General features: G+C 36.5%; 2 protein-coding genes across 8 annotated transcripts; both read left to right on the top strand.

The window, feature by feature from the left end:
• The first annotated feature begins 1760 nt into the window (after positions 1–1760).
• Positions 1761–12124, top strand: LOC132122122 (vacuolar fusion protein CCZ1 homolog). The gene is made up of 17 exons (XM_059532032.1): positions 1761–1904; positions 2501–2570; positions 2681–2777; positions 2880–2977; positions 3065–3158; positions 3275–3355; positions 3970–4017; positions 4147–4230; positions 5037–5212; positions 5917–5998; positions 7788–7849; positions 8479–8590; positions 9886–9919; positions 10053–10170; positions 10660–10818; positions 11328–11455; positions 11627–12124. Exons 2-17 carry the CDS (start codon positions 2557–2559, stop codon positions 11680–11682), a joined length of 1443 nt encoding a protein of 480 aa, XP_059388015.1. The 5' UTR covers positions 1761–1904; positions 2501–2556; the 3' UTR covers positions 11683–12124.
• Positions 12125–12759: 635 nt separating this feature from the next.
• On the top strand, positions 12760–23835 carry LOC132122118 (disks large-associated protein 5-like). Of its 7 annotated transcripts, none has more exons than XM_059532018.1 (20): positions 12760–12910; positions 13647–13867; positions 13948–14129; positions 14214–14270; positions 14954–14987; positions 15098–15178; positions 15370–15444; positions 15539–15616; positions 15784–15812; positions 15893–16068; positions 16161–16385; positions 17151–17239; positions 17433–17593; positions 17687–17785; positions 17873–18113; positions 19228–19921; positions 20013–20061; positions 21680–21845; positions 22765–22802; positions 23716–23835. In XM_059532018.1, the coding sequence occupies exons 2-20, from the start codon at positions 13648–13650 to the stop codon at positions 23818–23820; spliced, it is 2799 nt and encodes a 932-aa protein (XP_059388001.1). In that variant the 5' UTR covers positions 12760–12910; position 13647; the 3' UTR covers positions 23821–23835. The 7 variants fall into 7 exon arrangements, with proteins under 7 accessions (XP_059388001.1, XP_059388000.1, XP_059388002.1 ...); XM_059532017.1 differs by having other exon boundaries at positions 14214–14273; positions 14939–14987; positions 15902–16068; XM_059532019.1 differs by having other exon boundaries at positions 14214–14273; positions 14939–14987; positions 21740–21845.
• Positions 23836–23977: the final 142 nt, after the last annotated feature.

The raw sequence follows: 23977 nt of genomic DNA, 5'->3' as shown, positions 1-23977 counted from the left end.
GAAACCAATATTTTAATTTGCACATGTAATGTTTCACAAATGTGTGGATATAGTAGCATGTAGCTTTTAGTCAGGTAATTTAATTTGTTCATTTGTTAATATTTTCAAGCAATGCATTTTCTCATTTTTTTTTCTAATGAATACAATATAGCTCACCACAAAATATAACCTTTAAATACTAGATGTAACCAAATCAGACTGTAAAGCAGACTAAGTAGACACAAAAGGTACAGACAGTGAGAGTAGGTGTAAGTTTCAGTGAAGAGGGACTCTCAATACTGAATGGCAAGGATATCCCGCTCAGGTTACCGCTTAGCCCATTAGAACAATGGAATTGAAAATGCAGCATCAATCCTGGCTTCTGATTATCCCCTTGCTGCACTGAAGCCAGAGACCAAAATGAGCCGGAAAAACATGTGCCCTAATAGCATCAGCTCCACTCAGATAATCCCAGTGTGCATGCACGGCCCAATATGTTAGATTTAATAAACAACTAAAGGGGGAGCTTACACAGCAATTATACTATGAAGCTTATCCTCCATATTATTCAGCCAGAGGTTCATGTGTTTAAATATAACAACGTTAGCATTGTTTCAATAGCAACTTTCAATTTATAAGCCAATACCTGTAACCATTGACCAACATGTAAAATGATTGCGGTGGTATTCTAACTCATTCTGCAGTTGGGTGGACATTTCACATCAACAAAACAAAAATATGAAAATAAGAAAACTTAATATATATATTTATATATGTCTAGATTTATGGAAAGACCTGATGAATCATACAAATATTGCAAACCATAACAATACCCAACATAGTCGGCAGTCAATTAATATATGTCTTTACAATAGGTTAATGAATAAAATATACAGAAAAAATGAAGAAGATACTTGCAATAATGTGTTTCTGTAACCACAGAAAAAAACAACATCATATGATGTTGGCCACATGGCAATGTGGTAAACCTTTTTAGGTTGTTCAGTTAGTGACATAGCTGACAGAAGTTTTGCAGACATAAGAAAAATATTATAAAGATAAATATTATAAGTATTTTCTTAATTTCCAGAAAATTAAATTTAAACTCAGCTTTAAAAAAAATATTTTTTTAAATTAATTTAAATTAATTAAAATAAATGTTCATTGGGGTATTTTCCCAATTATCTCAGTGGCAAAATGTGTACAGATTTACCTGAATTGTATGATTTATTTGTTTGTTTGTTTATTTAATTTTCTGAACTTAACACCCACTTATTTAAACAAAAAAGGAAGAGGCCACTGAAAGAAAATTAAATAATGCACAAACTATTTGTGTGAGCCAACAATATGATTTTCCATAAATATTATATTTCTGAGGATAACTGTTATAGAAAAAATATAATTATCATCAATGGACATGAAATGTAGGCTACCCTAAACTGTGTAATCAATCTGTAGGCCTGTTGGTTTAAAAACAAAACGTTTGCTTGATAATTAGACCGCCATGGTCTGAAAATCCTTTGAGTATTTTATTTTTATTGTTTAAAGTAGTAGTAAAAAATTAGAAAAGTAGTAATGAATCCGTTCACAAGTCACAAAACTTGACCTATGTGCCAATGACAGGACTATGACATTATATAATCTAATACTATAATATATTTAGCCTAGCTGATTTAAAAAATCCCTTTAAAGTGCTTTTAATTTTATTCTACGTAAAACGTTCTGAAATATGGGGCAAAAACTGAGTGACAGGGATAATAGAGAAACGGAACTGTGGACGAAATTAATTTACCCGATCAGATACAACTGTAACACACAGGCGGCTGTGTCAAGAACAGGAAGTACATCTTTTCCATTGATCTCAGCTGTTTTCCCCCATGAGATAACAATCCAAGCACTTTGTTTCTGTTGTCATGCTGTAACGGGTAAGCACCAATTGGTTGAACGCTCTTTGTTATAGTTGTCGCTTTTGAAACACGGCATATAAGTCAGATTAATGCTATAGCTAACCAGCTAGCGTGTAAATAATAGGCTAATTTGTCTGACCACCGTCACTGGTTTCGTGGAAAGTGAAATGCAATGCAATGAATTTGGTTCCTTTTTTGTGTATTTGCCTCAGTTATCAAATTCAAGTTTCTAGCTATATAGGTCATGTATGTATATTTTTGTCTTTATCACTAGTTTAAGAAACAACTAGCTGCTTTCCTTTAGCAGTTTATATGAAAAGTAGGAAAGAAGGCAGTTTAGTTATAGTTTATTCGCCTTTTTCATAATCTTAAACTAAACATTTAAATTACATAATTAAAAAATATATATATATTAAATTTAATCGATGTCCATGATGTCTCAAATAAAGTATTGCCATAAAATGTGTAGCTTTTACAGTTTATACATATATAATCTAAAATTAGTCATATAGGAATATCTATATAGAGTTGTCTGTTTATGTTTATTCTTTAAAAAATTCACTGTGTCCTTTGACAACAATCCCAATTAATTTTATTCTGTGTACAAATCACAGGTATGCATACCAAACTCAATGGAAAAAAGAGGGAACCGTAGACACAGAGCACACTAATGCTGATGATCAGGTATCTTCATCAAATACCTGGGGTCTAAATGGGAATAATTTTTTTAATCAGATGTGATGTATTAATTATCTGCTTTTTATTCCCACTTTATATCATCATCATCTCATAAGCCCAAGAATGGCTTCTGGAATGCAAGAGAAACAGTACACGCCATCTTTGCTCAGTTTTTTCATCTATAACCCAAAGTTTGGACCACGTGAGGGCGAGGTAAATCCTGTTAATTAAAAAAAAAAATGTTAACAACTAGTGTAATTGTTTTGTTACTTTATGTTAGTCATATGTTTTTAGAGCTGTTATTTTACTTTGTAGGAGGAAAAGAAAATCTTGTTTTACCATCCCATTGAAATAGAGAAGAATGAAAAGATTCGCAATGTTGGACTCTGTGAGGCCATTGTTCAGTTCACCAGGTTAGCAATTTACTAACGATGGGATAAAAAGTGGGAACAAACAAACATAGAGAGACAAGCACAAATGAGAGATTTTCTTATTTACAGAACCTTCTGTCCAACAAAACCAGCCAAATCCCTCCACACTCAGAAGAACAGACAGTTTTTCCATGAGCCGGAGGAGAACTACTGGATGGTGATGGTACGTCTATGCGTCAGTGATGTTTTGTAGACATTTAGTTTCAGTCTAAATGTTAAATTAGCCTGACACAGTTATTTTAAAGCATGTATTAAGCACATTTGACTTCCTCTCTCAAGGTTGTACGAAATCCAATGGTTGAAAAACCCAACAAAGATGGTAAACCACCCACTGTAGAATACCAAGAGGAAGAGATTATTGTAAGTAATGTATGGAATGATAGTTGAAAATATTTAAGGCCTTTTTATTTTTTATTTTTCCTAACCCTAACCCTGCATTTGCATTCATGTTTAAGCTCAGTAAGATATTTTTATTCAGCAAGGATCCATAAAACTGACAGTAAAGACTTTCTAAAAAAAAAAAAAAAAAATGCTGTTGTTTTGTGTCTATTCATTGATAATAATAAGAGTTGTTTCCTGAACACCATATCAGCATATTAGAATGATTAATGAAGAATCGTGTGATGCTAAAGAGAATGAAGGAATCAATGGTGAAAATTCTGCTCAGCTATCACAGTCATCACAATGTAAAATATAAATGAAATTTCCAAATATTATATATATATATATATATATATATATATATATATATATATATATATATATATGTATATGTGTGTATATGTATATATATTATAAAAAATGAAAAATGATTTAAGGGATTTGTATATATATAATTTTTTTTTTTAAATACTGTTTTAATAAATTATTAATCAAATAAAGGCTTATTTCAAAAGTATTAAGAAAAATTCTCACCAACCCCAAACTTTTGATTGGTTGTGTAGACTGGTTTTATTCTCCTCTTTGTGTTCTAGGATTCAGTTTATGGGTCTGTTTTACAACAGTGCTACTGCATGTATAAGGTAAGCACTGTTTATATTGATCTATTTTCTCTATTCTCTCTTATCTTTAATATTATTATCTACTCATTATTTTTTTTACATACAGCTGATGCCTCTAACAGATTTTTTGTCATTGTTGTTGATCTTTAGCTCTTCAACGGCACATTCAGCAGGGCATTTGAGGCTGGTGGAGTGGAACTGCTTACCCAAAAGCTTGAAAAGTTCTTTTACAGGGTAAATAAAGTATTAATTAAGAGAACTCGATCCTTTAATCAGATAAAAGGTAGACCGTATATACCTTTGGTCTGTTTGGTACATGCATATGCATGTTTTAAAAGGAACAACCATTAATTTGAGGCTTTGAATATGCTTTTCTCTATAGTTCTACTGTTGCCCTGCGTTGAGGGATTCTTTGCTTGACTTTTTATGATGCCACTGATAATCTGACAACTTGAAATTAAAGTCCCACAATTAAGGAAAGAGATAAATTGCAGAGATATTTCCTAGTTCAAAATTGTAGAGATATGAAGTTCTTCTTTTTTTTTATATTCCACATAGATGTGTAAATGGTCAACGTGCGACACATATATGACACAATCTTATTTGTCTGTGTTTGTCTTATTGGTTCTTCGGTTCAGATTTCCTTGCTGAGGGCATCATGCTTACTCACCTGTCTGAATAATTCAGTTTAGGTCAAGGGAAACCCTTGGCGTCACCCCCTCCCTAACCTGAGCTGTGCCATGAAGCTCTCAGTGAAAGTGCAATTTGTGCCTTGGGTTAAATGTCACTGACTGCTGTGCAAAGCCACACCAGGGCTGCATATCAGCACGTCAAGTTGTCAAATTACTTTACGTCAGCCTTATCAGGGACGCTTTGGTAATTTCATCCATGTTTGAGGGCATGTTCTGGACTGTTCTTGATAAGCAAAATGTCAGTTCTGATATTAATCTGTACTTATTCTGTATAATTATTATTTTTTGTGATTTATTGAGATAAAATAATTTGATTTCATGTTGTTGTTGTTGTATACTTTGTCTTAGTACCTGCAGACACTTCATCTCCAGTCATGTGACCTGCTGGATGTCTTCGGGGGAATCAGCTTTTTCCCTCTTGACAAGATGACCTACCTGAAGATCCAGTCTTTTGTCAACCGAGTGGAAGCGAGCCTGAGTCTTCTCAAATACACAGCCTTTCTCTACAATGACCAGCTGATCTGGTGAATGTCAATCTATTCAGTTCACTCCTCTGAATTGTTTAAAGGGATATTTCACCCCAAAATTCGAAGTTCTGTCATTTTGAACTTACCCTCAGGGCATTACAAACCTATAAGACTTGATTTCCTTTTTGGGCTGAGAAAGAAACTATTTAGCAGAATGTTAACGCTGCTCTTTTCCATACAACAAAAGTTCATTTTGATTTGGGGCTGTCAACCTCAAAAAAGGACAAAAAGAGCTGTTTATTAATTTATGCTGATGATTAATGATTGTGTATTCAGATCACACATTTGAGGATTTCGGTAAAACTGCAAATGCATGATATGAATGAACTGAGTGCAATAGAGGACATGAAGTCTGAGAGATGAGACACAATAAAACTTCTTAATCACAAACTGTCTGGCACAGGGATCAAGATAGACTTTAAATATTACTTTTAATCCTCTGTTGAATTCACAACATGAATTTCATATCTTGTTTTCAAAATTTGCTTTCACAGAAGTGCCTGTGTATTATATGCCTGTTTAATGTTGTTTGACTGATTACTTGTTTAATTAAAGTGTCACATTGATAACATTTTGAGCTGCCATGTTTTGTAAGACACAAGACATTTAAACAGTTAACATTATTATTGAAACACTTACTTGTATTTAAATGATCAAGTTTGTATGTGCTTTAGTCTTATGCTTTGTGCTGTATTTTGTAGGAGTGGTCTAGAGCAGGATGACATGCGCATTCTGTACAAATACCTGACAACCTCACTGTTCCCGCGGCACACTGAACCTGAGGTGAGACAGAGACTGAGCATTAGTGCATTGTACTATTGTATTGTAAATGCATAAGCCCTAAAAACATTAAAGATAGAATTAGCCATTTGAATCATTTCCCTTTTTACCCTAGTCTAACACTGTTTATACAGTAGACACTAGGAGTACCAGTCAATGTGTCAAGTTGGCCCCATTAAAATCTTAATACAATAATTTTTTTAAGCATTTTAATTTCCTATCTTTCTTTAATTGTTACCTTTTTAATTAATACCAATTAATTGCTATACATTTTGTTACACAGTACCATTCAAAACTTAAGAAAAGTCAGAAAACTTTTAAAAAGCTAAATAGTTTTTTGGAACAATTAGTCCAGTTAGCTTATGCCCACCAAGCCTGCATTTATTTAATGAAATATACAGTAAAAGTTATGTTTATATTATAATAATAATAAGAAATATTATTGAAATTTAAATGACATTTTATGACGTTTTCTATTTAAACATTTTAAAATGTTTTATTCCTGTGATCCCTTGATCCTTCAGAAACAATTATAATATGCTGATTTGTGCTCAAGAAACGTGGTAGCAATGTTGAAAATAGTTTGCTTATTCAATATTTCTGTGCAAACTGTGATACTACTTTATTTCTTTGATTCAATTCAAAAGCATTTATCAGCATTTATTTAAGGGGGTCATATGAAGCTTTTTTAAAGATCATTATTTTGTGTATTTGGTGCAATAATGGTGCAAAAGTCCCTCCTTCCAACAAGTGCAGTCTGCTCTGATTGGCCAACTGACCCAGTGCATTGTAATTGGCCGAACACTGCAAGTACTCGGCGGAAATATAATGCCCCTTTCCATAATCACGAGCTTCATCTTTCAAAATAAATGTAAAGATAGTTAATAATGTCATTAGATATACCGTTAGTTCAAGCCCGAAAGGGGAACAGTCACATGACAGACACAGTGCTGAAGCTCGTATGTGTTTGCAGTACACAAGCCACAGATGGTTAAAACAGCTGACTCCACTGTGTCTCTCTCTCTCTCTCTCTCTCTCTCTCTCTCTCTCTCACACACACATAAAAACTCATTTTAAAAATTCAATAGCAAATACTTAAACTAATAACAAAACATACTTCCAGTATTGTCGTAGCAAAGTCAGAATTACCCCCTCTCCTGCTTCAACACTAACTGCGGTTACTGAAACCACGCCTTCTTTCTTTGCGTGAACATTTGGGCGGCATTACGCAAATATTTCCACACAGTGACGTAGAGATGTGGTGGAGTGTTTCAATGAGACGTTTTAGGGGGGCATGACAGTCTTAACTTTGATAAAGAATATCTCTTTGGAACTGAGACTTCAGTCTTTGCAACTTTACAAATCTTCTTCATGCACCAAGAGCTTGTAAAACTCCATAGAGAAAGGAACAATTTTAATCACGTCGTAAGACCCCTTTAAATTAAAGGCCTGATCGCTACAGCAAAGCCAGCTTCTAATGTTTAAAGTCTCTGGCCTGTTAAAACAATATTTTGTGTCTAACTGTACGTATACAGTTTCTGACAGTACGCGTGACTTGATTTATCTATTTTAGTGTGTGCATTCTGTGCAAATTTGATATTAATATCAGTGAATTTCAGTTAAATATATAGTAGGATACAATCATTTTGAGAATAGACAGTGTAAATTATGTCATGCCTTCATTCAGTGTGTGATTTTTGTAATGTGCTCCCAAGTCATGTGCCATCTACAGCTGTGTTTATGAATCATCTCTGTGTGTGTGTGTCTGTTTGTGCGTGCAAACATTCGGCAGCTTGCAGGAAAAGACTCTCCGCTCAGGCCAGAGGTGGCTGGGAATCTGTTGCACTACGGGAGGCAAGTATCCAAATATTTCCTGCTTTGAACTTAGGGCTGGAACAGCGGGCTCTTGGCCTTCTGCCTGTCTGCTTGGGCTCAGTGCTTCGGGGACACAAGCAGCCAAGCGCCGCGCCAAGACAACACAGATAAACCAACACTGCCAAATATCAGATTACACAAGGGTAATTTAATTGCTTGAGTGACAAAGAGAAAACAATAAGCCCAACAAACTTCACAATAACCCGTCCGGGTGTTCCACTAGCGGATGATGGCACAAAGATGTTACGTTTGACTGATTCCAGTAAGATTTATAGATTATTCTCGTGAGATCAATCAAGGAGCGACTGATGAATAATTGGCAGAGCTTCTTTGTTGGTATGTGTTCAGTGTGTAATATGGGTAATGGGAGCATCCTCTTCAGAGGGACGGCTGGGACTCAGGGTTAGCAGTGCAGTGTAGCGGTAGCAAGCTGTAAGGACTGAGAACTTGGCACTTATTCAGAGGCATGGGAAATGATCACAGATTATTCATCATGTGAAAGAGATACTTGTGGACTGGATTTTGTTGCCGCCCCAAGAAGTCAGTGAATATTTGTATTATGCATCAAACGTCTAGAGTTGTACTAACATGTTATGTTATGGGAACAGATTTTTAACCGGACCAGCAAATCTTAAAGATCCAGAAGCCAAATTCAGATTTCCCAGGATATTTGTGAACTCAGATGACAGTTACGAGGAGCTACATTTGATTGTTTACAAGGTGAGAGAAAGAGTCAGTGTAATCCTTTATGCATTTTAATCTATAAGCTTAACATGGTGTTGAGTAATTACCTAACATTCGTGTTTTTAATTATTTATGAATAATAAATGAATAAAGTATATTATAGCTTACATGGACCCAACAAATCTGATCGTAAAAGGACTAGAAGCACAATCAGAATAAAAGAGTCACATGTAACCACATCAGTCGGACTGAATTGACCAGATCCGTTTCAGATTTCATTCGGATTGAAAGGTGTGGTTTATTCCTTTTGTAATCTGAGCAAGAGGACATGTAAACACTTGATCGGATTGAAAACTGAAACTGGAAAGTACTGCGCATGTGCAGTGATGTAAAAATAGCGTAATGACGTGCAAAACTAGCTGTTCTTCCAATGAGTGTGCCGTCATTATAAAACTCCCCTTTCACTCAGTGTCTGTGATGTCGAACAGGACAAGGTCAACCAGTCCTTCTTTAAGACTATCATCCACAGACAATTGGTTTTGGGTGCAGGAAGGGGCACTTTAACTGCTTTATAAAGTAAGCAGCACAGCACAACAGTTCTTGTGCTGGTCGTCACCTAATTAGGACCCGAAACAACCAAACAAATGAATGGCTCGACACAACTTGTACCGGGCAGAGCCTGGACAGGGCTTTCTTCTGTGTAGATATCAATTCTATGCTTTGCATCAGCTGGGCATGTCAGTATTTGATGGCTGTCATAGCCTGCCCTGGTCGTCCAGTAAGGTTGTTTGTTGAATTAATTAATTCCTTTTAAATTATATATTTTAAACAATAATAGTTCACTGATAGAAAGAATAATGCATTGACTTGGGTATATACCCTAATAGGCCTATAACGTTCCTTCTATTTGACAATCCTAGAGCAACAGAGATGTACTCTTCCAAGTTTTATAATGTAGTCTTTTGTTTTATTAAAATTGAATATATTTGAGATCTCAACAGGATATGCAATTGTGCGGGGCACACTGGAATGCAACGCATTAAATGTAATTCATTTTGTTTCTCACCAACCCCCACATGTACATTCAGAACCCTTGGCTCCACGAGATGCATATGATTATTTTATGACGCTTTTTTACAAAAAGTATCCGTTATCTTATTTTTCTACTTGCAATATTAAATCAAAAGAATTTGTGAACGAATGATACATAGATTGTTCAGTTATGGTAAATAATTTTGTCTGTAGACAAATAAAAGTTGAGAAACGTTTTTGATTGTAATAAAGCTTATCTGCTAATTTCATATTTTACATAAATGTTATTCCTTATCCAGGCAATGAGCGCAGCTGTATGCTTCATGGTAAATGGTAAGTGTCTGCTTTGAAGTCATTTTAAGAAATTTTTGTTCTTGTTTTGTTAACAGTTGATTTAGTAATCACATTATCAGGAAATCAGTCAATTGTTAACTGCTTTCATACCTTGGTTCCTTTTGTCCTGTAGCGGCAGTGGATTTGAATCGTGAGTTTTGTGAACAACTAGACGGCCTGGTTGGTCCCCAACTCACCCTGTTGGCCTCTGACATTTGTGAGCAGTTCAACATCAACCGAAGGATATCAGGGTCAGTATTACTCTAGAGCTTCACTTCAACTGCTGAATGAAAAAAATCTAATGTTTGCAGAAAAAAAACTCAGTTTCAGGTCATTAGATAATATCACTGCATCTGTCAAGTTAGTCCTACTTCACTGCTCGTGAATGCATCAATCTTAAATGATTGGGTCATTCTGTGACCCAGGTAACCATTCAGAAATATTGACAAGGCTTTCACTTACCCGCATGCTGATTACAAGTGTCCACTGTATCATCTCTCTTCGAGTAGCCGGAGTTACCGGAGCTTATTCATTAATCATATCTAAACAGTGTGTCCTTATCTTACCTGAGCCCTATGTGGTGTGCAGTATTGTTTTGTGTGGTACAAACCCTCATATCAACTTACATGCCTCTTATCATACTTTAAAGACACATAACTGCTTTTATTCTTCCCTTCATGTTACATTGGGAGGGAAAACTATACCTCAGCTTCACTAATTCTCTCAAAATGTTGTTGTAGGCCAGAGAAGGAGCCTCAGTTTAAGTTCATCTATTTCAACCACATGAACTTGGCTGAGAAAAGCACCATCCACATGCGCAAGACGTCCAGCGTGTCCCTCACCTCGGTCCATCCAGACCTTATGAAAATCCTTGGAGACATCAACTGCGATTTTGCACGGTAAGCAATGCCACTGATGTTTGAGTTACATTTTGTAATTGGAATAAATTTATATAAAGGGCCAAAAATGAGCACCATTTCCTAAATAATGTTTATTTTATGGTGAAATATAAGTAGTATGTTTTATTGAATAATAACTGCATGTATTATCCTTCATTATATGCACACAAGAATTTCTCACGATAAATTTCAGCCTACTTTGCAAAATATTGTTTTTCTTAAACACAGTGTATTCTACATGAGTGACCACATGCCCAAGTTTCCTTTTTTCCTTAAAAGCATGTCTAAACCAAATCCTTATAAGGGGTTTCTGTACAACAATCTCTAAAGACACAGCCATAGCAGTAATAACACAGCCTGAGCTATCTCTCTGTCTCTCTGTGTATCTGTATGTGTTTTTCTTTTTATGGTTTTTAGATTAAATATCCATGTATACATTTAACCTTAACATGTTTATAAGGCCCCACATGGTTAGTGAATGAGTCTCAGTGTTTGTGCTTGTTTTGTAGGGTTGATGAGGACGAGGAAATCATTGTTAAAGCGATGACCGATTACTGGGTTGTTGGAAAGAAGTCTGATCAGAGGGAGCTATATGTCATTTTGAACCAGAAGAATGCCAACCTCATTGAAGTGAATGGTATGTAAAAATTAACTGACCAACACTGAGGTGATATAATGGTGTGAAGTTATTAAAATCTACTAGTTAACTTTGGATCACAGTTGTTAATTTAATTTAAAAGTTAGCATTAAAAAACAAAAAATGTTTCTGTTGACCTAAACTCTCACCAAGATTCTATTTTTCTTACAGAGGAAGTGAAAAGGCTGTGTGCAACACAATTCAATAATATTTTTTTCTTGGACTGAAGAGATATGATGGGCATGGACTACTTCACTACACTAAAACTGTCAATTGTTCAGGTTTTACTGACAGCATCAGTGTAATGCAATAATTGCATTGTAAAAAATGATATTTAACATCATGCAATTTTTTAGATTTTTATTTAATCTAAACAGAAATGTGGTTGCTTCCTTGTAATTAATTATAAAATCTGAATTTTACTGTAATTACCTCTTTTCATTTGGTTTGTATGTACATATCATGTTTAATTATCCATCAGCTATCCTCTCTTTTGTGTTTCATTCTCATTGTTCAGGTTTGTTTTATCAGTACAGATAAAATTAAGTCGACATTTAGTATATACATCTGCAAAGCTATATTTTTCTCTTATTTTAAATGCTGTCCTGTCATCAGTATCATGGTTTAACACATTATGTCACAATAAATTTCAGTTTTCATTAAATGTAAGTTGCTGTTCTTGTTCAACTATACAATGATATGATCTTGAATAACATTGCTATCATGCTCCAGTTTTAATACGGATTTCAAGCTTCTGACTACCTCATGCTGATCAAGGTAAGACATGAGATGTGTGAACTGTGTCGGATCCAGATTTTTCTTACTTAATGAATTCATATATTCCCGCCTTTAAGGGGTAAAACATTTTTTATGTGAATGTTCCAGAATGAAACCGATTAATTTTACATGGCTTGGGGAGAATAATATGCTAATTGCATCATACAAACCATAAAAGCCATAAAGTATGATTATTTATATCCGCTGGACATCTGGTCAGGGTGACCCACCTTGACTTTTATCCTCAGCAAGAGGCTTACCTTTCTGATCACAATCATTCAAAATATTAACGGGCAGAGCAGCATGTAGCACATATGATTTATTTGTTTATAAGTTTGGATTGTAACGGAATAATTGTTTGTAGTTGTGCCAAAAAAAGAAATATTTTGAAATGTCCTAGACCGCTTATGAACCATATGTACAGCAGCAGCGTCACGAGTGGATTTATAAGTGGGCGATGCATAACGTGTCATCCGAATTTAACCAATCAACAGAGGGGTCTGCGTAGCAGAGCAGCCAATCAGAAAAGCGTTATTCGCTTTTCAAAACCTGCCCGCCATCTTGCATGCCGTACGCTTTGTTTGGGCAGGTAAACATTACATAACATAAATATTGCCAATCAATTCGTGTCTGTTTATATCATTTTTTTGGACTTTCGTAACCCACCTTAATATAAAGGTAAGAAATATATCCTATTATTTCCAACAGATGGATAAAAAAACCTTAAGTTTGTAACGTGGCATCAACGCCGAATAAAATGTCATTGTGTACAAGTGCAAGAGACGTAAAATGTCTGGTTTAGTATATTAAGCAAAATTGCGACAATATGTTGCTTTGTTGATTCAGGCGTGATATAATAAAAATTGTATTTCAAATGTAATATTAATCAGTTTGAAGGATTTGGTTAGGAATTTTCTTTTTACAAGTGATATCAACAACTCCTAAGTTGGACCTTCTGTAAGAAATCAACATGTCTGTTTATTTCTTTGATCTCTGCTGCATTAAGTTTGGTTGAATTTGTATTTATTTGTTTGTTTGTTTAACTTAAACCAGCCCGTTTTGTGACTGCTCAGAGAAAAATATATACAGTACACGAAGTCAGCATGAAATAAATAAAAGAACACAAAAAGTTACAGAGACATTATCCATGTTTTTACCAGGTCAGCAAAAAAAGAAGCTATCAAGTTTGATTGGAAACACAACCTATGATGTCAAAAACAATTATGGGAAAGCAACTCCCTTGTAATAGTTGATAAGCCTATTTATAGATAAGCTGTCCTAACTAAACAAAATTATATGATTTTACAGAGTTGAATTATTACATTAAATTAGACCTAACGTTAAGCCTATTTATAGACAAGCTGTGACCTCTCTGCTTTAAATAATGACGTTCCTGTTGTAAAACCTCTTATAGGATGGACTCTCGCTTTGCTCACCTGTACAAGCGGGACAGCAGTGTGTCTATGATCCGGGTTAAGATGTCCAGACGACGGTCTCAGTCTCAGAAAGTGAACCGAGAGAAGATCCAGAACCTGCGCAGACACCTGGACCATCTGCCAGAGATCGAGCTCTCAATGGATGCATCCAGCCTCATGGCCACCCAAGACAAATCACCAAAAACAAAGGCAGCTAATGGTCAATATCATAGCTATTTTTGTTTGATTTTGTTTTGGCATTGCCTTTTTTTTCCAAGTAGTTCCAATTGTACTTAACAGATGTAAATGCTGCTGCTGAGGAGAGAAAGAAGATGCTTGCTCGTTACAAAGAAAACAAGATGTTGCAGAAGGAGAAGGAAAAGCGGGTCAAAGAGAAGAAAGGCGTGTTTAAGGTCGGCCTTTATAAGCCACAGCCACTCGGGTATCTGCCCTTAAACACGGCTGCACAAAGCAGAGCCAAGGTGAGTAATGGGAATAACAGTTAGAAAAATCTTTCTCTTTAATAAAGAGTACCTAATTTCCCATTTCATTCTTCATCATGACAGATCACAGAAACTAACCAGTCCACACGAGTGACCCGCTCAATGATGCAGAATCAAAAGGTATCATTTAAAAATTGCCTAATTTCTGTGTCACTGCTATCACCAAATTAAATAATGTCTGTTTTCAAACATGTTTCTCCGAACATAACCCCATCTGCCATTATTCAAGAAAAAGGTAGACCCGGCCCAAATTAACAACATTGGTTAAACCAAAAACCCTCAAACGCACACATCAGCTTATCTTTATGTATATTACCTTTCAAAAATGTGAGGTCAATGTTTTTTTGGGGGTGTGGGGTGGATGAAATCTATATTTATTTATTTAGCAAAGACTTTGTAATGTTACCAAAATTATTTGGATCTTTCTATTCATCAAAGAGTCCTGGAAGAAGAAAAATAATCACTGTTTCCACAAAACAAAATTACTAGCTATAGCACAACTGTTTCCAAAATTGATCATAATAAGAAATGTTTCTTGAGAACCAAAACAACTTTTTAGAATGATTTCTGCCATATCATGTACACAGGAGATTGGAGTAATGGCTGCTGATAATTCATTTAAATATTTCAAAGATATTAAAAACTATCTTACCAACCCCAGACTTCTAAATGATAATGTGTTTTGTTGTCATGTAAATAAATCTGTACATATAATGACTGTAAATATGTGCTATAGCATTTTTTTATTTATTTCTGATTTAAATCATGTAAGCTTTGTTGTTTATGTACCTGTTATATTACAGCCAGCAGCAGAAAGACATGCAGTTCCAAAGAAAGGTCTGTTGTGTTTAACTTCTCATGTTTTTGTATTACCTAATGCGAATCATACAAATCAACAAACTGTGGTGACTTCATGTCTTTGATAAACAATCTTTGTGTTTGTACAGTTGAAAATGCATTAACCACCAGAGCTTCAGCCAAGACTAATTCAAAATCTGTGACTACCACCAAAACCAGAGCAGCTACAGGTAAAATCTACTAAATTAAATTTAGGAAGATGCATAAGATGCAGTTGGACGAAGTAGTTAGAGGTTAATATTTTAGTTTCAAAGTTCCATGAGAGCCTTTTTTTTTTACTGTCCCCTAAGTTTTGAACGGTAGGGTACTCTTGAATGAGGACCCCATGCAGAGCATGATTGTGCATGGACTTCTTTTACAGTTGAACCATCTTTAAGAGCTCCAACCACACGATCAGCTGCTAAAACATCAGCAGCTGTGGTTAAACCGGTTACTGGTGAGTTTTATTATAATATATTATATAAATTTTTTTTTAAGCCTTGCTGTACTTGTGTTGCATGCATGAAAGCCACATTCTCTGTGTGATTTAGATTCTAGGACTGCAAAATCAAGATCAACCGTTAAATGTTCTGTAGCGCCCTCTCCAGGCAAAGAGAAAGACGTACAAGGTAAGAAAGCTATTTTTATAGCCATTTTCTTCTTGCAAATGTTCTGATATTGTACATTACATTGCTTTATTTAGCCATATTGTTGCTCAGAAGGCATTAATGTTGTATAATCCTAGCATTATTGGTTAAATGTGTCATTAATCAGTAGATCTCATTATCTTTCTCAGGCAACACAAAGGCATTTATTGAAAAAAAGGTAAGGTGATCCGTCACATCTTTTCGGCTTTGCTATTTTCTGAAAACTGCAAATTATATTTTACACTTGGATATTTTTAGACTGCTAAGAAAAAGGACACTGCTGTTGATTCTTGGAGACCTGAGGAAGAGGAACCCAAAGCTGCTGCCCCCTCATTTGCCCCTCAGGGATTCGTGTTCCAGCCTCCTGTTGGTCTAAGGTCGTTTGAGCCTGCACCGCTCTCTCCACATTCAGCCAGTGCCTTCTTCTCACCGAGGTACCTTTTAGAATTTATTCTACAAACAACTACTTGATAATTCTATACTTTAAGTTGGTTTGAAATACTGTTTGTTTTTTTCTTTTTCATAGCTTCCTTTCTGATGGCAATGTGGAGCCCACCTTCCCCTCTCCCCCAAAACCTGTTCTCCCTGCTCCTTCCCTCTCCTCCCCTCCACCACTTCTGTCAACTCCGCCACCAGATCATCCTGCCAACCCTCCCTCAGTGTCCTCTCCCCCTCCTCCATCGTCCAGCTCCACAGCACCATCACCTCCCTTGGCCCTCTTGGAGCCTCAGCATGATGTTGCCTATTTCAGGTGAGGCAGATCTAGAAATAGAAATATTTTGAAATGTCCTAGACCGCTTATGAACCATATGTACAGCACCAGTGTCACGAGTGGATTTATAAGTGGGCGGTGCATAACGTGTCATCCGAATTTAACCAATCAACAGAGGGGTCTGCGTAGCAGAGCAGCCAATCAGAAAAGCGTTATTCGCTTTTCAAAACCTGCCCGCCATCTTGCATGCCGTATGCTTTGGGCAGGTAAACGTTACATAACATAAATATTGCAAATAATTTCTTGTCTGTATATAGCATTTTTTTGGACTTTCGTAACCCACCGTAATATAAAGGTAAGAAATATATCCTATTATTTCAAACAGATGGATCTCTACTATTCTTAATAGAACAGAGTTGTTAGTTTGTTATAGTACGATACATTTTTCTCAGTATTCTTTGAACAGAAGTTTTAAAAACAGCATTTTGAAATAATGTCTTTTGTAACATACATGCCATTACTGTCACTTTTGATCGGTGTAATTCAGGGATGTCAAACTCAGTTCCTGGAGCCCTGCTGAGTTTAGATTAAACCCTAATTTAACACACATGATCAAACCAATCAAGTCCTTCAGGCTTAAACGGTATGTGTGTTGGAGCAGGGTTGGAACACAACTCTGCAGGGCTCCGGCCCTCCAGGAATTGAGTTTGACACCCCTGGCGTAATGCGTCCTTGCTGAATGAAAGTGACCAGTTTCTTTCTTTCAAAAAATCTTTTAATCAGTAGTGTATGTTGTTTCATTAGGGAAGTGATGGCCAGTGAGACTGAGCATTTGACTGGACTTTCTGAGCTGTGGGAGTCACGATTTGATGATGCTTCTATCCCAGAGGAGAGTAAGTCTTTAGTTTTGACCAGTATTCAATTTGAACCGGTCTTAATTCGAGACTAGCACAGTAATCCAACCAGGTTTTCAAGAAAGGATGATTTTTTTTTTCCAACACTGAAAGTGACAATGACAATCATATCTAATCGGCATATTTCATGTACAGTTATTTGGAGTAAGTATATTTCTCTCTCTTCGTGCAGCGCGTGACCAGATGCGTACAGCTGTGGGCCAGGCCAGATTGTTGATGAAAGAGCGCTTTGGTCAGTTCAGCAGACTGGTGGATGACTGTGACTTGGGCCGTGGAGAGAAAATAACAACCTGTACTGACTTGCAGGGCTTCTGGGACATGGTGTACTTTCAGGTGGGTTGATGTTACTTTTTAAAAGTGCTCAAATTCTTTCCAAGCCTTGTTTTAATGTTGTATTTTATAAAAAAAATATATATTTTTTAATAGGTGGAAGATGTTAACAAGAAATTTAATGCCTTGAAAGAGGCAGAAGCAAGGGAGTGGAAAGAGGAAGTCAGGCCTCTTGCCAGAAAAAGAGTGGCCAAAGTGAACAACATTATCAGCACCATTTTAATATACCATTTTAAAGAGGTAAATTGTGTAATTCTCATATCCTGTACTTTTATCCTACAGAAGCCTCCTGTTGTAGGAGGGAAGGCTGGAACAGGTGCCTGTGCTGCAGCTAAGAGTCGACTGGCTGCTGTAAAGGCTGCCATGAGAGCCAAGCAGGCTGAACAGAAAGCCACTGAGACTTCAGACAACATCCAGGAAGACTCGAGCTCTGTTCCTGCAGCCCCTGCCATCACACTGCCTTCACAGACCGTTGTGTTTAATGGAGGCTTCTTCCAGGTGGAAAGTCCAGTCAAGCCATCAGGTAAGATCGAAACACGTGGGTTGAGAATCCTGCAAGTTTCAGAGTAAAGCACGGCTATGTGTTTTTGTACATGTGTCCAGCTGATCCTCCAGTGTTTTAAGTGTCTCAGAGCTGCTTGAACACAAACAAGTGCTGTGGTTTAATAAAAAACTCAAAAGCTTTATAAATTTAAAGAAAAAAAAGCAAATAAATGAAGGCAGCTATAAATATTACAACTATAATTTTACTGTTTCTCTTTAAAAGTAAATGTAACTAGTAGTATTGATTGTTATTAAATACTTTTTTTGTTACAGTATAATGGTATTATTTTAATAATATTATTATTAAAAACACAAACCAAAGAGGTTTCTTTTTTTTTCTTTTGATCACATTTCTCATTAACTGTCTCCAGCTATAAAACTACAGGATTAAACCTGTATTTATATAAACCTCCTTATTTGGTTTCATAAAGCAAAATTACCATAGTTCAAGCTCAGTCTTGTTAAAACTACTAAAGTAATTCAGTAAAGAGCAATGTTTTAATTTGTAATTTTTCTTTCCTCCTGTTTAATTTCAATTTCTAAGGACACTGACAACAGATAGTAAATTAGGAGAGATCACTTAAAGAGATAATACATCCAAAATAATGATACACATTCCATTTCTTTCTCAACTGTTTACTTTCACTTAAGACATAACCGACCATTTTTTTGAGGAAACTCGCAAAGACCGGTATTGTGACAATTTTGTATGTATTGTCATTTCAAGAGCAAGAACAGACAAAACGCAAGTTACATATGTGAAGACCACCAGAGGCGATGCTAAGCATTAGTGGACAATCACTGCACCAGCTAGATAGGTTGAGAAACAAAAAAGGATGCGGCACGGAATGACATGACAAATCCCAACAAAAAACTGCTGCCGTGTTCTGTTTATGATGTTTTGACACAAATTTTAAATCATTTTCAATGGTCGCTTTGTCGTGTCCAGCGTACGAGACAGATTTTAGCTGTTGCGGCACAGTCACAGTGTTACTCCCCACTCCCCAGTGTTGCCCCACCTTTTAATTGCTTAACTTAATTAACCTTTTGCAATGTTGTCTTTGTTTTAATATGGATAATTTTCTTGTTTTTAGGTGCTGTTAGAAGATCGTGTCGAACCAGTGCAGTTTCTTCACCCTGTGTTTCTAAGTTCAGCACTCCAGGCAGGCAGTGCAGATCTACTACAGTTTCTCACGCTTCCCCTCTACCTAGCTTATCTGCAACACCTCTTCCAATCCATCAGCATGAGTTATTGCCTGCTTTCACTCCTCTCCGTTCTGCTGAGGCCCTCCCACAGTCACCCAGAGCTCCTCAGATTAGTCCTGACCACAACCAAAATGTTTCGCCTGACACGGACACCCGCTCCCAGAGCCATATTAACTTTGATTTAAGCTCTTCCAGTACCCAACACACTCAACCAGATACCAGTAATGGACCAGAAAACAGTCCAGTAGCCCAAACACATGACTCACCCAGCCTGTGTGAGCTACCTGTTGATTCTTCAGAACCTCAGCATGAAGAAAACATTCCAGAGTCTATGTTTAGTCCTTCTTCCCAAGAGGAACCACAAGAGAACATTTCTTGTGAAGTCTCTGAAGAGAGTTTGCATGTCCAGCCTGGAGCAGATGCTGGTCTAGATACTCAATCCCAGGGCTCATCTCATAGCTCTTCAGAACCAGTGGAAGCAGAACCCAGTGTCTGTGCACCTGCTTCCCCTACCCTGATGCCCTCCACACCAACCAATGTTCTCAGAGTTTCTACAGCTCTCTGTAATGAGGTCATTAACGGGTATGCTATGCTTCTTGTGAATGTTAATTGTAGCATGAATTGTAATATTTGTGATTCATAATCTTATGTACTCTTTTCTCTGTCCATACAGATCTCCAACCAGTATGGATGTTGAAATGACTGAAAATCAAGATGCTGAGGTAATTATAACTATAGATGCACAATATTTGCTACCAAATGTGTTATTAATTGTTATTGATATAATTTAAAGCTTTTAAAACGCCTAATAATATAATAACACTCTTATATGTAATATGCGCTGTAGAGTTTAATGTTGTGGTGCCTAAATTTTAAATGAATTGCACCATTTAAAATGATTGATTGTCAGACAGTCTGTTTCGGTTCATCACAAAATGGATATAAATATTAGGGGTCGACCAGTATGTGACCCTGGACCACAAAAGCAGTCATAAGTAGCACAAATGTTTGTAGCAGTAGCCAACAATACATTGTATGGGTCAAAATGGTCAATTGTTTTTTTTTATGCCAAAAATCATTAGGATATTAAGTAAAGATCATGTTCCATGAAGATATTTTGTAAACTACCTATCATAGATATCAAAACTTACAGGGATGGTTCACTCAAAAATGAAAATTGGATGTTTATCTGCTTACCCCCAGGGCATCCAAGATGTAGGTGACTTTGTTTCTTCAGTAGAACACAAACTGAGATATTTAACTCAAACCATCGTAGTCTGTTAGTCATATAATGCAAGTGGATGGGAATCATGGCTAAAAAAAAAAAAAACATACACAAACAAAACCCAATTAAATCCTGCAGGTTGAGACAAAACATTGATGTGTAAAGACACAAAACGATCAGTCTGTGCAAGAAACTGAACAGTATTTATATAGTTTTTTGTTTTACCTAAAATGCCTGAACTGTCTGAAATGTATTGTGCGTGAGGCATCTTCTTGCTTTACGGCAGATCGCAGACTTATAAATGCATTACCTCTACCTATCTCTCAAATGGACCATTGACACTCTATCTACAACATCAGTTGGGACTGTCAAAGGTCCCTTTGAAAGATAGGTGGAGGTAATGCCCTTATAAGTCTGCAATCTGCCGTAAAGCAAGAAGACTCCTCATGCGCAGGCAATTTAGTGCATCAGAGGTAAAAAACGATATAGCTACTGTTCAGGTTCTTGCACTGATCGATCATTTTATGTCACGAGCTGCAGGGTTTAATTTGGTTTTGTTTGTGTGTTTTCTTTTTTTGTTGTTTTATTGTTTTTGCATCTTCATATTCCAGATTTTGAAATAGTTGTCTCAACCAAATATTGTCCTATCCTAACAAACCATACACGAGTGGAAATCTTATTTATTAATTACCTTTGATGTATCAATCTCAATTTTAAAAGATGGACCCTTGTGACTGTTTTTGAGGTGCAGGGTCACATTTGTTTTTCAGGGCCGGTAATGATTATTACAGATCAAGTAAACTGATAACTGATATTTTGAACCGATACATGTCAGGTGTTAAAAATAATAATGTCGAAATTAACAATAACAAGGACTCTGACAAAAACTCTTTAAATGCTTTTAAATAATTTTATCAGCAAATTGATTTAGAAAATGACCAATAACCGTAAAAAAATTTAATATCGGCACTGATAATTGGTCAACTCCAAAATTTGTCATAGTGTAGCTTTAACCTACATTGTATATCCCTACTCTTTTGTAAAGTGAACCGAGTCTACAGACTTTTACTAGGATTTGATAGTTTGAAAATCATCATCTGATGCATTTTTCCCAGTGTTTGGACATTGAGCGTTACCTGCAACCAACCGTGAGATACAGCATGTCTCTTGCACAGAGTCCTGCAGCAGAGAGGTTCTCTTTTGGGGCAGTGGATGCTGAGATGGAGAGCCCGGTGACTCAGGCAGAGGAGCGCCCGAATGATGTCTTGGCAACACCTACAGGTAGTTTATGTCCCTGACATCACATCACAATATTATTAAAGGGGTTATCGGATGCCTATTTGCACAAGTTGATATGATTCTTTAGAGTCTTAATGAAAAGCCTATAACATGCTTTGTCAAAAATTCTCAGTGGTAGTGTAAATACCCTTTTTACCTCAAAATCAGCTCTTTTAAGGGCAACCTGTTTTGTTGCATATACCTTTACTGTACTGTTTACTTTAGCCTCATTTAACCACAAAATGTGCTAACTAGCACATTATTAGGATAAAGGCGATTTGCAAAGATTTATAAAAAATAAAAAAACGACCTTGTTCACTTTTTCTGGAGGTGAAGCTGGATCACGAATGATTCACGCGAACATTCCCTTCAAAAACAAATGTAATCCACTGTCTTCAGCGTCGAAACCATCAGTAGCTCTTCATTGCGGAACACGAGATCCAGGGGTTGGAGATTGGTGGGCTTAGGGATCGGGTGTGGAGACGGGTAGGTTTAGGGACATCTAAGGTGGGAAGACTTGGATCTGGATCCATCTACACCCCCTGGATATTGTGTTCTGCAGTGAGGATCATCTCAAAACAATGGCGATCGGACTGTTCACAGCTCACTCAGGGTGGGTCTAAGGTAAGATGGCCGATGTAAATCAACAATCGTGGGAGCAGCCTTGGTCTTGGTCATGTCAAACAGACGAAGCTGAGAACGGCTTGATTTGAAAAGGAATATTATTTTTAAGGATTAAATAAAAACCACTGGATGGATTTGTATCATTATAGGGTGGATGTGTACACACTGCCAATACACATTTATGTTCGAACAACATGTAAAAGGGAATTTTTCATCTGATGACCCCTTAAATGCTCACATGTGGTTTAAATGGGAGCACGTGGCACTCACACTTCTCTTTCTTGCACTCCTGTCTCAGCTTTTCCCAGAATGGTGTTCTCACCCCAGATCAGTCAGGTGAGTTAAAACTTTCCTTTATGAACTGAACTTGACATTCACTCTTTGTCTTTCAGCAGGGTTCCCTACAGTTTTCCAGTCATGGAAATTCACAAACCTAGAGCAATTTTGCAGCTATCTTTTGCAAATATCTTGCAGCTGTTAGTTTATTTTATAAATTTTATTTAAGAATGATATTCTATTAATTACCTTAAGGTTTTTTCCAGGCCTAGAAACCACAATTTTCCAGGTTTTCAATGACTGTGGGAACTCTTTCAACCACTATATCACAACTTATTCAATTTCACAATTTTAAAGGGTCCTATTATGATCTTTCTTGATTTTGTTTGTGTACTACAACAGGCTCTCATAATAGGTTTACATTATTACAACACCTCCCTCCCTAGTTTGGCATGAACAGCTCGAATATTTCCTGACACAAATGAAGGCCTGCCTTCTGAAATACAAAATATGCTGTGATTGGTTAGCTGGGTCAGTGTGTGTTGTGATTGGCAGCACTCGGCACCTTGTCGGGAAATGTCATGCCCCTTACCATAGCCATCTCTCAGCTTCAGTGTAAATATTTAGTCAAAATCAAATAAATTTGAGCACGATTTAAACCCGGATGACTGTAACCACTCTAAGTTCATCTGCCTTGGGGAAAGCTAGCGTGTCTCCAACATAGTGATAACACTCGTTGCCTTCTCTAATGCAGCTCAACCAGGTCACATCCCATTCACCGGTATTTCTGATATCACAAATCCAGGAAAATATGTGGACTTTGAGCTTTGTAACTTTGCAGATATTTTTTATGCTTAAACAACAGCATTAAAGACATAACATTAACTAAAGTTGAAAAAGTGAAAAAGCATAATAGGACCCATTTAACTGTAGTATTTTCTGTCTATAAACGTCTTGTTCTTTGGTGTTTCAGATGTCGGAGAATCTGTTGCTGATCTTCCCAGAACGGAAGGAGAAAGTGAGACAGTCAGTGTGTGAACGTGACCTGATCACATTCACACCTCCCACGTACAAATAAAAGCACATCCACTCACTCTTTGGATGTGGATCATTTTGAATTCTACTTGAATTAGACGTCTTTATTGATTTGTTTGGTTTGATGTTGAATTAGATTCATTTATGTAAATTTGTTTGCTACGGTTTGTACTTCATAATGAGCATATATAGATATAACA

Source organism: Carassius carassius, chromosome 40 (assembly GCF_963082965.1).
Source record: "Carassius carassius chromosome 40, fCarCar2.1, whole genome shotgun sequence".
Taxonomy (NCBI): Eukaryota; Metazoa; Chordata; class Actinopteri; order Cypriniformes; family Cyprinidae; genus Carassius; species Carassius carassius.
The sequence above is the reverse complement of the archived record's forward strand: the minus strand, read 5'-3'. Positions and strand labels throughout refer to the sequence as shown.

What these genes read in the sequence shown, in the direction of transcription:
- LOC132122122 (XM_059532032.1), top strand. An exon ending in TTGGACCACGTGAGGGCGAG is followed by an intron (nt 2,778 to 2,879) that starts GTAAATCCTGTT and finishes TTTACTTTGTAG; the next exon opens with GAGGAAAAGAAAATCTTGTT. An exon ending in CAACCTCATTGAAGTGAATG is followed by an intron (nt 11,456 to 11,626) that starts GTATGTAAAAAT and finishes TTTTTCTTACAG; the next exon opens with AGGAAGTGAAAAGGCTGTGT.
- LOC132122118 (XM_059532016.1), top strand. Translation starts at nt 13,648, where the DNA reads ATGGACTCTCGCTTTGCTCACCTGTACAAGCGGGACAGCAGTGTGTCT. An exon ending in CCAGAAAAAGAGTGGCCAAA is followed by an intron (nt 17,786 to 17,872) that starts GTGAACAACATT and finishes TTTATCCTACAG; the next exon opens with AAGCCTCCTGTTGTAGGAGG. An exon ending in AAGTCCAGTCAAGCCATCAG is followed by an intron (nt 18,114 to 19,227) that starts GTAAGATCGAAA and finishes TCTTGTTTTTAG; the next exon opens with GTGCTGTTAGAAGATCGTGT.